Genomic DNA, 17,516 nt, shown 5'->3' with positions numbered 1-17,516 from the left:
ATTATGTTACACTGAGCAGTATACTCTTACATGCCGGGACACAGATACTAGTTATGTACACAGCCATGTATTATGTTACACTGAGCAGCATACTCTTACATGCCGGGACGCAGATACTAGCTATGTACACAGACATGTATAATGTTACACTGAGCAGTATACTCTTACATGCTGGGACACAGATACTAGCTATGTACACAGACATGTATCATGTTACACTGAGCGGTATACTCTTACATGCCGGGACACAGATACTAGCTATGTACACAGCCATGTATCATGTTACACTGAGCGGTATACTCTTACATGACGGGACACAGATACAAGCGATGTACACAGCCATGTATCATGTTACACTGAGCGGTATACTCTTACATGCCGGGACACAGATACTAGCTATGTACACAGCCATGTATAATGTTACACTGAGCGGTATACTCTTACATGCCGGGACACAGATACTAGCTATGTACACAGCCATGTATCATGTTACACTGAGCGGTATACTCTTACATGCCAGGACACAGATACTAGTTATGTACACAGCCATGTATCATGTTACACTGAGCAGCATACTCTTACATGCCGGGACACAGATACTAGCTATGTACACAGACATGTATCATGTTACACTGAGCAGCATACTCTTACATGCCGGGACACAGATACTAGCTATGTATACAGACATGTATCATGTTACACTGAGCAGTATACTCTTACATGCCGGGACGCAGATACTAGCTATGTAGACAGCCATGTATAATGTTACACTGAGCAGTATACTCTTACATGCCGGGACACAGATACTAGCTATGTACACAGCCATGTATAATGTTACACTGAGCAGCATACTCTTACATGCCGGGACGCAGATACTAGCTATGTACACAGCCATGTATAATGTTACACTGAGCAGTATACTCTTACATGCCGGGACGCAGATACTAGCTATGTACACAGCCATGTATAATGTTACACTGAGCAGTATACTCTTACATGCCGGGACGCAGATACTAGCTATGTACACAGCCATGTATAATGTTACACTGAGCAGCATACTCTTACATGGCTGTGTACATAGCTAGTATCTGTGTCCCGGCATGTATCATGTTACACTGAGCAGTATACTCTTACATGACGGGACACAGATACTAGCTATGTACACAGCCATGTATCATGTTACACTGAGCAGTATACTCTTACATGACGGGACGCAGATACTAGCTATGTACACAGCCATGTATCATGTTACACTGAGCGGTATACTCTTACATGCCGGGACACAGATACTAGCTATGTACACAGCCATGTATTATGTTACACTGAGCAGTATACTCTTACATGCCGGGACACAGATACTAGCTATGTACACAGCCATGTATCATGTTACACTGAGCAGTATACTCTTACATGCCAGGACACAGATACTAGCTATGTGCACAGCCATGTATCATGTTACACTGAGCAGTATACTCTTACATGCTGGGACACAGATACTAGCTATGTACACAGACATGTATCATGTTACACTGAGCGGTATACTCTTACATGCTGGGACACAGATACTAGCTATGTACACAGCCATGTATCATGTTACACTGAGCAGTATACTCTTACATGACGGGACACAGATACTAGCTATGTACACAGACATGTATCATGTTACACTGAGCAGTATACTCTTACATGCCGGGACACAGATACTAGGTATGTACGCAGCCATGTATCATGTTACACTGAGCAGTATACTCTTACATGCCGGGACACAGATACTAGTTATGTACACAGCCATGTATCATGTTACACTGAGCAGTATACTCTTACATGCCGGGACACAGAAACTAGTTATGTACACAGACATGTATCATGTTACACTGAGCAGTATACTCTTACATGCCGGGACACAGATACTAGCTATGTACACAGCCATGTATCATGTTACACTGAGCAGCATACTCTTACATGCCGGGACACAGATACTAGCTATGTACACAGCCATGTATCATGTTACACTGAGCAGTATACTCTTACATGCCAGGACACAGATACTAGCTATGTACACAGCCATGTATCATGTTACACTGAGCAGTATACTCTTACATGCCAGGACGCAGATACTAGCTATGAGCACAGCCATGTATCATGTTACACTGAGCAGTATACTCTTACATGCCGGGACACAGATACTAGCTATGTACACAGCCATGTATCATGTTACACTGAGCATTATACTCTTACATGCCGGGACACAGATACTAGCTATGTACACAGACATGTATCATGTTACACTGAGCAGTATACTCTTACATGCTGGGACACAGATACTAATTATGTACACAGCCATGTATCATGTTACACTGAGCAGTATACTCTTACATGCCGGGACACAGATACTAGCTATGTACACAGCCATGTATCATGTTACACTGAGCGGTATACTCTTACATGCCAGGACACAGATACTAGCTATGTACACAGCCATGTATCATGTTACACTGAGCAGCATACTCTTACATGCCGGGACACAGATACTAGGTATGTACACAGACATGTATCATGTTACACTGAGCGGTATACTCTTACATGCCGGGACACAGATACTAGCTATGTACACAGACATGTATCATGTTACACTGAGCGGCATACTCTTACATGCCGGGACACAGTTACTAGCTATGTACACAGCCATGTATCATGTTACACTGAGCAGCATACTCTTACATGCCGGGACACAGATACTAGCTATGTACACAGCCATGTATCATGTTACACTGAGCGGTATACTCTTACATGCCAGGACACAGATACTAGTTATGTACACAGCCATGTATCATGTTACACTGAGCAGTATACTCTTACATGCCGGGACACAGATACTAGCTATGTACACAGCCATGTATCATGTTACACTGAGCAGTATACTCTTACATGCCGGGACACAGATACTAGCTATGTACACAGCCATGTATCATGTTACACTGAGCAGTATACTCTTACATGCCGGGACACAGATACTAGCTATGTACACAGCCATGTATCATGTTACACTGAGCGGTATACTCTTACATGCCAGGACACAGATACTAGCTATGTACACAGCCATGTATCATGTTACACTGAGCGGTATACTCTTACATGCCAGGACACAGATACTAGTTATGTACACAGCCATGTATCATGTTACACTGAGCAGTATACTCTTACATGCCGGGACACAGATACTAGTTATGTACACAGCCATGTATCATGTTACACTGAGCGGTATACTCTTACATGCCAGGACACAGATACTAGTTATGTACACAGCCATGTATCATGTTACACTGAGCAGTATACTCTTACATGCCGGGACACAGATACTAGCTATGTACACAGCCATGTATCATGTTACACTGAGCAGTATACTCTTACATGCCGGGACACAGATACTAGCTATGTACACAGCCATGTATCATGTTACACTGAGCGGTATACTCTTACATGCCAGGACACAGATACTAGCTATGTACACAGCCATGTATCATGTTACACTGAGCAGCATAATCTTACATGCCGGGACACAGATACTAGCTATGTACACAGCCATGTATCATGTTACACTGAGCAGCATACTCTTACATGCCGGGACACAGATACTAGCTATGTACACAGACATGTATCATGTTACACTGAGCAGTATACTCTTACATGCCGGGACACAGATACTAGCTATGTACACAGCCATGTATCATGTTACACTGAGCAGTATACTCTTACATGCCAGGACACAGATACTAGCTATGTACACAGCCATGTATCATGTTACACTGAGCGGTATACTCTTACATGCCAGGACACAGATACTAGCTATGTACACAGCCATGTATCATGTTACACTGAGCGGTATACTCTTACATGCCGGGACACAGATACTAGCTATGTACACAGCCATGTATCATGTTACACTGAGCGGTATACTCTTACATGCCGGGACACAGATACTAGCTATGTACACAGCCATGTATCATGTTACACTGAGCGGTATACTCTTACATGCCGGGACACAGATACTAGCTATGTACACAGCCATGTATCATGTTACACTGAGCAGTATACTCTTACATGCCGGGACACAGATACTAGTTATGTACACAGACATGTATCATGTTACACTGAGCGGTATACTCTTACATGCCGGGACACAGATACTAGCTATGTACACAGACATGTATCATGTTACACTGAGCAGTATACTCTTACATGCCGGGACACAGATACTAGCTATGTACACAGCCATGTATCATGTTACACTGAGCAGTATACTCTTACATGCCAGGACACAGATACTAGCTATGTACACAGCCATGTATCATGTTACACTGAGCGGTATACTCTTACATGCCAGGACACAGATACTAGCTATGTACACAGCCATGTATCATGTTACACTGAGCGGTATACTCTTACATGCCGGGACACAGATACTAGCTATGTACACAGCCATGTATCATGTTACACTGAGCGGTATACTCTTACATGCCGGGACACAGATACTAGCTATGTACACAGCCATGTATCATGTTACACTGAGCGGTATACTCTTACATGCCGGGACACAGATACTAGCTATGTACACAGCCATGTATCATGTTACACTGAGCAGTATACTCTTACATGCCGGGACACAGATACTAGTTATGTACACAGACATGTATCATGTTACACTGAGCGGTATACTCTTACATGCCGGGACACAGATACTAGCTATGTACACAGCCATGTATCATGTTACACTGAGCAGCATACTCTTACATGCCGGGACACAGATACTAGCTATGTGCACAGCCATGTATAATGTTACACTGAGCAGTATACTCTTACATGCCGGGACACAGATACTAGCTATGTACACAGCCATGTATAATGTTACACTGAGCAGTATACTCTTACATGCCGGGACACAGATACTAGCTATGTACACAGCCATGTATCATGTTACACTGAGCGGTATACTCTTACATGCCGGGACACAGATACTAGCTATGTACACAGCCATGTATCATGTTACACTGAGCAGTATACTCTTACATGCCAGGACACAGATACTAGCTATGTACACAGCCATGTATCATGTTACACTGAGCAGTATACTCTTACATGCCAGGACGCAGATACTAGCTATGAGCACAGCCATGTATCATGTTACACTGAGCAGTATACTCTTACATGCCGGGACACAGATACTAGCTATGTACACAGCCATGTATCATGTTACACTGAGCAGTATACTCTTACAAGCCGGGACACAGATACTAGCTATGTACACAGCCATGTATCATGTTACACTGAGCATTATACTCTTACATGCCGGGACACAGATACTAGCTATGTACACAGACATGTATCATGTTACACTGAGCAGTATACTCTTACATGCCAGGACACAGATACTAGTTATGTACACAGCCATGTATCATGTTACACTGAGCAGTATACTCTTACATGCCGGGACACAGATACTAGTTATGTACACAGCCATGTATCATGTTACACTGAGCAGTATACTCTTACATGCCGGGACGCAGATACTAGCTATGTACACAGACATGTATCATGTTACACTGAGCAGTATACTCTTACATGCCGGGACACAGATACTAGCTATGTACACAGCCATGTATCATGTTACACTGAGCAGTATACTCTTACATGCCGGGACACAGATACTAGGTATGTACGCAGCCATGTATCATGTTATACTGAGCAGTATACTCTTACATGCCAGGACACAGATACTAGTTATGTACACAGCCATGTATCATGTTACACTGAGCAGCATACTCTTACATGCCGGGACACAGATACTAGCTATGTACACAGACATGTATCATGTTACACTGAGCAGCATACTCTTACATGCCGGGACACAGATACTAGCTATGTATACAGACATGTATCATGTTACACTGAGCAGTATACTCTTACATGCCGGGACGCAGATACTAGCTATGTACACAGCCATGTATAATGTTACACTGAGCAGTATACTCTTACATGCCGGGACACAGATACTAGCTATGTACACAGCCATGTATAATGTTACACTGAGCAGCATACTCTTACATGCCGGGACGCAGATACTAGCTATGTACACAGCCATGTATAATGTTACACTGAGCAGTATACTCTTACATGCCGGGACGCAGATACTAGCTATGTACACAGCCATGTATAATGTTACACTGAGCAGTATACTCTTACATGCCGGGACGCAGATACTAGCTATGTACACAGCCATGTATAATGTTACACTGAGCAGCATACTCTTACATGGCTGTGTACATAGCTAGTATCTGTGTCCCGGCATGTAAGAGTATACTGCTCAGTGTAACATAATACATGGCTGTGTACATAGCTAGTATCTGTGTCCCGGCATGTAAGAGTATACCGCTCAGTGTAACATGATACATGGCTGTGTACATAGCTAGTATCTGCGTCCCGTCATGTAAGAGTATACTGCTCAGTGTAACATGATACATGGCTGTGTACATAGCTAGTATCTGTGTCCCGTCATGTAAGAGTATACTGCTCAGTATAACATGATACATGGCTGTGTACATAGCTAGTATCTGTGTCCCGGCATGTATCATGTTACACTGAGCAGTATACTCTTACATGACGGGACACAGATACTAGCTATGTACACAGCCATGTATCATGTTACACTGAGCAGTATACTCTTACATGACGGGACGCAGATACTAGCTATGTACACAGACATGTATCATGTTACACTGAGCAGTATACTCTTACATGCCGGGACACAGATACTAGCTATGTACACAGCCATGTATCATGTTACACTGAGCAGCATACTCTTACATGCCGGGACACAGATACTAGCTATGTACACAGCCATGTATCATGTTACACTGAGCAGTATACTCTTACATGCCAGGACACAGATACTAGCTATGTACACAGCCATGTATCATGTTACACTGAGCAGTATACTCTTACATGCCAGGACGCAGATACTAGCTATGAGCACAGCCATGTATCATGTTACACTGAGCAGTATACTCTTACATGCCGGGACACAGATACTAGCTATGTACACAGCCATGTATCATGTTACACTGAGCAGTATACTCTTACATGCCGGGACACAGATACTAGCTATGTACACAGCCATGTATCATGTTACACTGAGCATTATACTCTTACATGCCGGGACACAGATACTAGCTATGTACACAGACATGTATCATGTTACACTGAGCAGTATACTCTTACATGCCAGGACACAGATACTAGTTATGTACACAGCCATGTATCATGTTACACTGAGCAGTATACTCTTACATGCCGGGACACAGATACTAGTTATGTACACAGCCATGTATCATGTTACACTGAGCAGTATACTCTTACATGCCGGGACGCAGATACTAGCTATGTACACAGACATGTATCATGTTACACTGAGCAGTATACTCTTACATGCCGGGACACAGATACTAGCTATGTACACAGACATGTATCATGTTACACTGAGCAGTATACTCTTACATGCCGGGACACAGATACTAGGTATGTACGCAGCCATGTATCATGTTATACTGAGCAGTATACTCTAACATGCCAGGACACAGATACTAGCTATGTACACAGCCATGTATCATGTTACATTGAGCAGTATACTCTTACATGCCGGGACACAGATACTAGCTATGTACACAGCCATGTATCATGTTACACTGAGCAGTATACTCTTACATGCCGGGACACAGATACTAGCTATGTACACAGCCATGTATCATGTTACACTGAGCGGTATACTCTTACATGCCAGGACACAGATACTAGTTATGTACACAGCCATGTATCATGTTACACTGAGCAGTATACTCTTACATGCCGGGACACAGATACTAGCTATGTACACAGCCATGTATCATGTTACACTGAGCAGTATACTCTTACATGCCGGGACACAGATACTAGCTATGTACACAGCCATGTATCATGTTACACTGAGCGGTATACTCTTACATGCCAGGACACAGATACTAGCTATGTACACAGCCATGTATCATGTTACACTGAGCAGCATACTCTTACATGCCGGGACACAGATACTAGCTATGTACACAGACATGTATCATGTTACACTGAGCGGCATACTCTTACATGCCGGGACACAGTTACTAGCTATGTACACAGCCATGTATCATGTTACACTGAGCAGCATACTCTTACATGCCGGGACACAGATACTAGCTATGTACACAGCCATGTATCATGTTACACTGAGCGGTATACTCTTACATGCCAGGACACAGATACTAGTTATGTACACAGCCATGTATCATGTTACACTGAGCAGTATACTCTTACATGCCGGGACACAGATACTAGTTATGTACACAGCCATGTATCATGTTACACTGAGCGGTATACTCTTACATGCCAGGACACAGATACTAGCTATGTACACAGCCATGTATCATGTTACACTGAGCGGTATACTCTTACATGCCAGGACACAGATACTAGTTATGTACACAGCCATGTATCATGTTACACTGAGCAGTATACTCTTACATGCCGGGACACAGATACTAGTTATGTACACAGCCATGTATCATGTTACACTGAGCGGTATACTCTTACATGCCAGGACACAGATACTAGTTATGTACACAGCCATGTATCATGTTACACTGAGCAGTATACTCTTACATGCCGGGACACAGATACTAGCTATGTACACAGCCATGTATCATGTTACACTGAGCAGTATACTCTTACATGCCGGGACACAGATACTAGCTATGTACACAGCCATGTATCATGTTACACTGAGCGGTATACTCTTACATGCCAGGACACAGATACTAGCTATGTACACAGCCATGTATCATGTTACACTGAGCAGCATAATCTTACATGCCGGGACACAGATACTAGCTATGTACACAGCCATGTATCATGTTACACTGAGCAGCATACTCTTACATGCCGGGACACAGATACTAGCTATGTACACAGACATGTATCATGTTACACTGAGCAGTATACTCTTACATGCCGGGACACAGATACTAGCTATGTACACAGCCATGTATCATGTTACACTGAGCAGTATACTCTTACATGCCGGGACACAGATACTAGCTATGTACACAGACATGTATCATGTTACACTGAGCGGTATACTCTTACATGCCAGGACACAGATACTAGCTATGTACACAGCCATGTATCATGTTACACTGAGCAGTATACTCTTACATGCCGGGACACAGATACTAGCTATGTACACAGCCATGTATCATGTTACACTGAGCGGTATACTCTTACATGCCAGGACACAGATACTAGCTATGTACACAGCCATGTATCATGTTACACTGAGCGGTATACTCTTACATGCCGGGACACAGATACTAGCTATGTACACAGCCATGTATCATGTTACACTGAGCAGTATACTCTTACATGCCGGGACACAGATACTAGTTATGTACACAGACATGTATCATGTTACACTGAGCGGTATACTCTTACATGCCGGGACACAGATACTAGCTATGTACACAGCCATGTATCATGTTACACTGAGCAGCATACTCTTACATGCCGGGACACAGATACTAGCTATGTGCACAGCCATGTATAATGTTACACTGAGCAGTATACTCTTACATGCCGGGACACAGATACTAGCTATGTACACAGCCATGTATCATGTTACACTGAGCAGTATACTCTTACATGCCGGGACACAGATACTAGCTATGTACACAGACATGTATCATGTTACACTGAGCAGTATACTCTTACATGCCAGGACACAGATACTAGCTATGTACACAGACATGTATCATGTTACACTGAGCGGTATACTCTTACATGCCGGGACACAGATACTAGCTATGTGCGCAGCCATGTATCATGTTACACTGAGCAGTATACTCTTACATGCCGGGACACAGATACTAGCTATGTACACAGACATGTATCATGTTACACTGAGCGGTATACTCTTACATGCTGGGACGCAGATACTAGCTATGAGCACAGACATGTATCATGTTACACTGAGCAGCATACTCTTACATTCTGGGACGCAGATAGCAGTTATGTGCACAGCCATGTATCATGTTACACAGGTGTTCTGCATTCGGCAGCATGTTATCATTATCCTGCCTACACATGGACAGTTTTTAAACGATTTGGTGTTCCAATCGGACGTGACAGACAGGCACAAGTATCCGCCACTGTCAATACTCCTTAAAGTCTGGTCCCAGGCATTAAATCTTAATGCAGCAACTGGTATTCATTGAGCCCTACTCTATACAATACATAGAGCATTCAGATGACCTCTATACAATACATAGAGCATTCAGGTGACTCTATACAATGCAGAGAGCATTCATGTGACCTCTATACAATGCAGAGAGCATTCAGATGACCTCTATACAATACAGAGAGCATTCAGGTACCTCCATATAATACAGCGAGCTTTCAGGTGAATCTATACAATGCAGAGAGCATTCAGATGACCTCTACACAATACAGAGAGCATTCAGATGACCTCTATACAATACAGAGAGCATTCAGGTGGCCTCTACACAATACAGAGAGCATTCAGGTGACCTCTACACAATACAGAGAGCATTCAGGTGGCCTCTACACAATACAGAGAGCATTCAGGTGACCTCTATACAATACAGAGAGCATTCAGGTGGCCTCTACACAATACAGAGAGCATTCAGGTGACCTCTACACAATACAGAGAGCATTCAGGTGACCTCTGTACAATACAGAGAGCATTCAGGTGACCTCTATACAATACAGAGAGCAGTCAGATGACCTCTATACAATACAGAGAGCATTCAGATGACCTCTACACAATACAAAGAGCACACTCCTGCACAGTACCACCCACTGAAGAGCATTCTCGGCTGTGTCTAGCAGCTGCTATATGTACCCCGTGCATGGCTACTAGCACTGATTGCGCCATACATCAGCTTACTGACTTGTGAGTGGCTGGCGAGGAGGGAGAGGCACAAGGGTAGAAGTCAGTGCTGCGCCTCTGAGAATAATATCCCAGCAAATCATCTGAAAATGTTGCAATCACCTGAGAAATCCACCGCACACACTCCGTACTGGTGCTGGCCCTTCAGCACGGAGAGAGGCTTCATCGTCTCGCACTCCCAGATATGCACTGTGCAGTCTCTGCCCACCTGTAAGACACAAGCGTTCATATGTGGTCACACTAGTTCTGCACACTCAGCATCAACCGCTGGGGCTGGACACAGGTCATCCCTCTCGCTTTCACCCCTGACCAGTAACAGGAATGATGGCATGCTGGGACTTGTAGTTCCCCCAGCTGCCTATATCTTGCGTATAGATATTACTAAACAGCTATCTTTGTGATGGTAGCAGATGGGGTGGGATCAGTCTCCGGCCACTGCTCTTATACACAGGTGGGCGAGCAGGAGGCCCGGGGTCCTGGAAGCTGCTACAGTGACGTCGCTATGCGCATAACCCTCCAGGGGGCACTGTACAGCTGTACATGGGGTGCAGGTGTTCTCCATCACTCACACAGAGCATAGAACATGGAAATACGTTGTTATCATGACTGTAATATAATAATACATATACCTGTACATCACACATTCCAGGGCGGCCCCTCTCCTGCGTACAGCAGGCTGCTGGAAACTGTTGCAGTACATAAGAGAGAGATGGGGTAGGAGGGGACAAAGAAAGGCAGGGGAAAAAGGGGGGGGGGAGATGGGGAAGAAGGGGACAGAGAATGGCAGGGAAAGAGGTGGGGGAGAGATGGGGGAGAAGGGGACAGAGAATGGCAGGGAAAGAGGTGGGGGAGAGATGGGGGAGAAGGGGACAGGGAAAGGCAGGGAAAGAGGCGGGGAGAGAGACTGGGGTAGAAGGGGACAGAGAAAGGCTGGGAAAGAGGGGGGGGAGATGGGGGGAGAAGGGGACAGAGAATGGCAGGGAAAGAGATGGGGGGAGAAGGGGACAGAGAATGGCAGGGAAAGAGGCGGGGAGAGAGATGGGGGAGAAGGGGACAGAGAATGGCAGGGAAAGAGGCGGGGAGAGAGATGGGGGAGAAGGGGACAGAGAATGGCAGGGAAAGAGGGGGGGGAGATGGGGGAGAAGGGGACAGGGAAAGCAGGGAAAGAGGCGGGGAGAGATGGGGAGGGGACAGAGAAAGGCAGGGAAAGAGGCGGGAAGAGAGACTGGGGGAGAAGGGGACAAAGAATGGCAGGGAAAGGGGGGGGGGAGAGAGATGCGGGAGAAAGGGAAAGGCAGGGAAAGAGGTGGGGAGAAGGGGACAGAGAATGGCAGGGAAAGAGGTGGGGGAGAGATGGGGGAGAAGGGGACAGGGAAAGGCAGGGAAAGAGGCGGGGAGAGAGACTGGGGAGAAGGGTACAGAGAATGGCAGGGAAAGAGGGGGGGGGAAGGGGACAGGGAAAGGCAGGGAAAGAGGGGGGAGAGAGACTGGGGGAGAAGGGGACAGAGAATGGCAGGGAAAGAGGGGGGAGAGAGATGGGGAGAAGGGGACAGAGAATGGCAGGGAAAGAGGGGGAGAGAGAGATGGGGAGAAGGGGACAGAGAATGGCAGGGAAAGAGGCGGGGAGAGAGACTGGGGGAGAAGGGGACAGAGAATGGCAGGGAAAGAGGGGGGGAGAGATGGGGGAGAAGGGGACAGAGAAAGGCAGGGAAAGAGGGGGGAGAGAGATGGGGGAGAAGGGGACAGGGAAAGAGGCGGGGAGAAGTGGACAGAGAATGGCAGGGAAAGAGTCGGGGAGACAGACTGGGGGAGAAGGGGACAGAGAATGGCAGGGAAAGAGGGGGGGGGGGATGGGGGAGAAGGGGACAGAGAAAGGCAAGGAAAGAGGGGGGGGGAAGGGGACAGAGAAAGGCAGGGAAAGAGGGGGGGGGGAGATGGTGGGAGAAGGGGGCAGAGAATGGCAGGGAAAGAGGGGGGGGAAATGGGGGAGAAGGGGACAGAGAATGGCAGGGAAAGAGGCGGGGAGAGAGACTGGGGGAGAAGGGAACAGAGAATGGCAGGGAAAGAGGGGGGGAGAGATGGGGGAGAAGGGTACTGGGAAATGCAGGGAAAGAGGGGGGGAGAGATATGGGTGGGAGGCAGAATAAGAAAATAGGATAGAAGGGGGTAAAGGGGGCGATACATGGGAGGGGGGCTGGAACAGAAGAAATATAAAGCCTGACAATGCTGGACACTGCTGCAGGTACCCATGTAACGATGTGGTGGTGAGTTTGTTGGACATACCTGGCCAGTTGCCACATAGTCCTTCAATGGATGGATGGCGAGGCACAGGATGTCATCATTGTGCCCCAGATAGAACCTCTGCGTGTTCTGCTGCCGGTTGTACACCACTCCGACTGCCGCCACATGGTAAACGATCTCGCCCGTCTGGGTGTAAAATAGGTTACTGCGGCAGTCATAGCCTCGGTACCTGCAAAACATGGAGAGGAATAATGTAAGATTTCCATCTAGTGTCCTGCAGTGACAGTAATGAGAGATGAGTGGCCTGCGTTCAGTGCTGTGCAGCGGCTCTCTGTCTACGCAGCAGCGGCTCTCTGTCTACGCAGCGCAGCAGCGGCTCTCTGTCTACGCAGCGCAGCAGCGGCTCTCTGTCTACGCAGCGCAGCAGCGGCTCTCTGTCTACGCAGCGCAGCAGCGGCTCTGTCTATGCAGCGCAGCAGCAGCTCTCTGTCTATGCAGCACAGCAGCGGATCTCAGTCTCTCTACGCAGCGCAGCAGCGACGCACTCTCCTTCTATGCAGTGTAGCTGCGGCGCTCTGTTGTCACCCGTACTATAGAGTGAGAAGAGTCTACAGCTTATTAAACTAAAATCCCCAGATCCTGCAACGCGTTACGGTTCCTCTTTTATGCTACAGGGCACTGTGGCTATGCCACGCACATTAGCGATTTCCTAGTGGGCCCAACGCCTATGTCGCGTCACAGCCAGGTCCTCACCCGTGCACGAAGTGCAGACGAATGCTGTTTAGGGGCGCCTGCTCCCTCCTCTTGGAAGAAGCGCCTCTGTGTTTGTCTTTGCATTGCTCCTTAAGCTGAGGTAGATCTTCTTTGTACACCTGGAACAAGATGCATGAAATAAAGCAGCAGAAAACCCTGGCGCTGATCTGATGGGGAGATTACTAGTTTCCCCTTTCTGTGTTGTGTTCACGTGTTTGGGGTGTGGATGCACAAAATCACACGGGCCACCACCATCCACAAGTTGTAGGCCCTCTCTTACAGGGCACTGAAGACCTCGCCCCCAAAGAAGGCTTTAGGAAACAGAGGAAAAGGGGCTCAAAGAGCATGGCAGCGTGAGTGGGCCTGAAGACCTCTGCATCCTAAGGGCCTTACGGCTCTGGGGGACAAGTAGTAACGGTCCGATTCCTTCAGCTCCCATGTACTGCGTGGAAGCATCTGCCCTGGGTGGAATCACGCACCTCGGGCTTCAGTTATGGATTCAGCTTTGGCCAGTGGCTGGGATGTGAATGTTTATGTGCCCGCTGGCTGAGCTGGACCCCATGCGTGGCCACATCAGACCCAGAACCAGCTATTCCATGCTTCTATTCTCCTAGCCATTCCATAGACCCCATCACCAGGCATCCCTCCCACAACAGAGGGACTCAGTATGGCAGAGCCTCTTCAGTTCTATCTTGAAAATTAGATGTGATGGCACAGGTTAGCAAGACCTACTGACTGGACGAGCACCAACTGGTCCAAACATCAGCACTTCAACGCCTGGCGAGCCCGGCACTTCCTTGCACCAGCCCAATAAAGCCAAATAATCCAATAGCCGTTCCCCGGGATTCCCCCGACATTTCCCTGGTAGGGGTGTGGGTCAGATGTTGGAGGAAAACTGGAAGAGTTGTTCTATAACACTAGGACCACGAGGAATGACTGTATTCTATTCAGTACAGGAAACGTTCACCGATGACACACTGTAACACATAATATCTACACAACTCAACAGTGACTAGGTCAACAGAGTTAAAAGTTTACGTTCAAATGATCAACACAAAAAGGATGCACTTTAAAAAAAAAAAAATCCTAGCCTAATCCTGCTCCTAGTGTCTAACCCCCCCCAGCTTCATGCCTAGCCCCAACTCTTTCCCCCCCCAGCGTAGTGCATAGCCCTAACCCTCCCCCTAGGATAGTGCCGAGCCCCAATCCCCCCCAACCTTATGCCTAGCCCCAACCCCCCCAGCCTAGGGACTAACCGTAACCCTCCCCCTAGGCTAGTGCCTATACCCAACCCCTCCCGCCGGCTTAGTGCCTAACCACCCCAATGGCCTCGTGCCTAGCCCCAAATCCCCCCCAGCCTAGTGCCTAACCCTCCCCGTAGGCTAGTGCCTAGCCCCAATCCCCCCCAATCTTGTGCCAAGCCCCAACCCCCCTGCCTCATGCCTAGCCCCAACCTCCCCTCTAGCCTAGTGCCTAACCCTAACCTTCCCCCTAGGCTAGTGCCTAACACTCGTGCCCACTGTCACCGGATCTTTCTGTCTGCAATATGCTCTGATCCATCTACTATGAGACATTGACGTGTCTGGTTAGTGTGAGTTGTAGATAAATGCCAGGCTAGAAATAATCAGTAATGTATTACTCAGATACTGTAATACAGAAAAGTGATACAGAGTGTAACAGGCAGTACCTACCTGCCGACGGTAAGTGATCTGTGTCTCTTGTTCTATTTCAGAGTCCAGCTCTGGAACGTCTGACTGTTCTGAATCAGAGTCATCGCTGTTGGAATCAAACAAACTCTCTGCAACCAAAGAAACGAAAGGTAAGAAGAGAAGACATTACAGAGGTTTATATGGCCCAATGCTGGAGAGGGTTCTCTAAACCAGTTATAGTGATGTCTGGGCAACATGTGGCATAAGGAAACACTAATGCTACCAGACAAACTGGGACTCCGAACCACTAGCTACTGAGCTACCAGACAAACTGGGTCTCCGAACCACTAGCTACTGAGCTACCAGACAAACTGGGACTCCGAACCACTAGCTACTGAGCTACCAGACAAACTGGGACTCCGAACCACTAGCTACTGAGCTACCAAACTAACTGGGACTCTGAGCCACAAACTACTGAGCTACCAGACAAACTGGGACTCCAAACCACTAGCTACTGAGCTACCAGACAAACTGGGACTCCAAACCACTAGCTACTGAGCTACCAGACAAACTGGGACTCCAAACCACTAGCTACTGAGCTACCAAACAAACTGGGACTCTGAGCCACAAACTACTGAGCTACCAGACAAATTGGGACTCCGGACAACTAGCTACTGAGCTACCAGACAAACTGGGACTCCGAACAACTAGCTACTGAGCTACCAGACAAACTGGGTCTCCGAACCACTAGCTACTGAGCTACCAGACAAACTGGGTCTCCGAACCACTAGCTACTGAGCTACCAGACAAACTGGGACTCCAAACCACTAGCTACTGAGCTACCAGACAAACTGGGACTCCGAACCACTAGCTACTGAGCTACCAGACAAACTGGGACTCTGAGCCACAAACTACTGAGCTACCAGACAAACTGGGACTCTGAGCCACAAACTACTGAGCTACCAGACAAATTGGGACTCCGAGCCACTAGCCAATGAGATAGCGGACAAACTGGGACTATGAGCCGCCAGCCACTGAGCTACCAGACATACTGGGACTCCGAGCCACCAGCTACTGAGCTACCAGACAAACTGGGACTCTGAGCCACAAACTACTGAGCTACCAGACATACTGGGACTCCGAGCCACCAGCTACTGAGCTACCAGACATACTGGGACTCCGAGCCACCAGCTACTGAGCTATAGGACAAACTGAGGATCTGAGCCATCAGCCACTGAATAACAAAGGTTGTCTGTGTTATAAACATCTGGGTCAGGATCTGCTTCTGGGGCAGCTAATTGTCAAATATGCTATACTAGTCCTGGAGCATGCCTCCATTGGGACCCCAGAGCAAATGCATTTGAAAATAAGGGTACTGGGGCAATAACACACTGACACTTGAGGTAATGGGACAATGACACATTGACACTAGGGGTCCTGGGACAATGACACATTGACACTAGGGATCCTGGGACCATGACGCACTGACACTAGGGGTCCTGGGACAATGACGCACTGACACTAGGGGTCCTGGGACAATGACGCACTGACACTAGGGGTCCTGGGACAATGACGCACTGACACTAGGGGTCCTGGGACAATGACGCACTGACACTAGGGGTCCTGGGACAATGACGCACTGACACTAGGGGTCCTGGGACAATGACGCACTGACACTAGGGATCCTGGGACCATGACGCACTGACACTAGGGGTCCTGGGACAATGACGCACTGACACTAGGGGTCCTGGGACCATGACGCACTGACACTAGGGGTCCTGGGACCATGACGCACTGACACTAGGGGTCCTGGGACAATGACGCACTGACACTAGGGGTCCTGGGAC

At 47.3% G+C, this 17,516-nt stretch overlaps 1 protein-coding gene across 6 annotated transcripts in view; it reads right to left on the bottom strand.

Annotated features, from left to right (window-relative positions):
• Positions 1–17,516, bottom strand: part of EML5 (EMAP like 5) — a 223,421-nt gene that overhangs the window by 69,568 nt on the left and 136,337 nt on the right. For all 6 annotated transcript variants that reach the window (XM_063948612.1, XM_063948609.1, XM_063948611.1 and 3 more), the window contains 4 exons: positions 15,712–15,818; positions 14,021–14,139; positions 13,310–13,496; positions 11,129–11,234 (listed from right to left, as the gene is read on the bottom strand). In XM_063948612.1, coding sequence (XP_063804682.1) covers positions 11,129–11,234; positions 13,310–13,496; positions 14,021–14,139; positions 15,712–15,818 — 519 coding nt within the window. The remainder of the gene's footprint in view (positions 1–11,128; positions 11,235–13,309; positions 13,497–14,020; positions 14,140–15,711; positions 15,819–17,516) is intronic.

The sequence above is a fragment of the Pseudophryne corroboree genome, chromosome 12 (genome assembly GCF_028390025.1).
Source record: "Pseudophryne corroboree isolate aPseCor3 chromosome 12, aPseCor3.hap2, whole genome shotgun sequence".
NCBI lineage: Eukaryota > Metazoa > Chordata > Amphibia > Anura > Myobatrachidae > Pseudophryne > Pseudophryne corroboree.
Note: the sequence above shows the minus strand (reverse complement) of the source record. Positions and strands in the feature narration are given on the sequence as shown.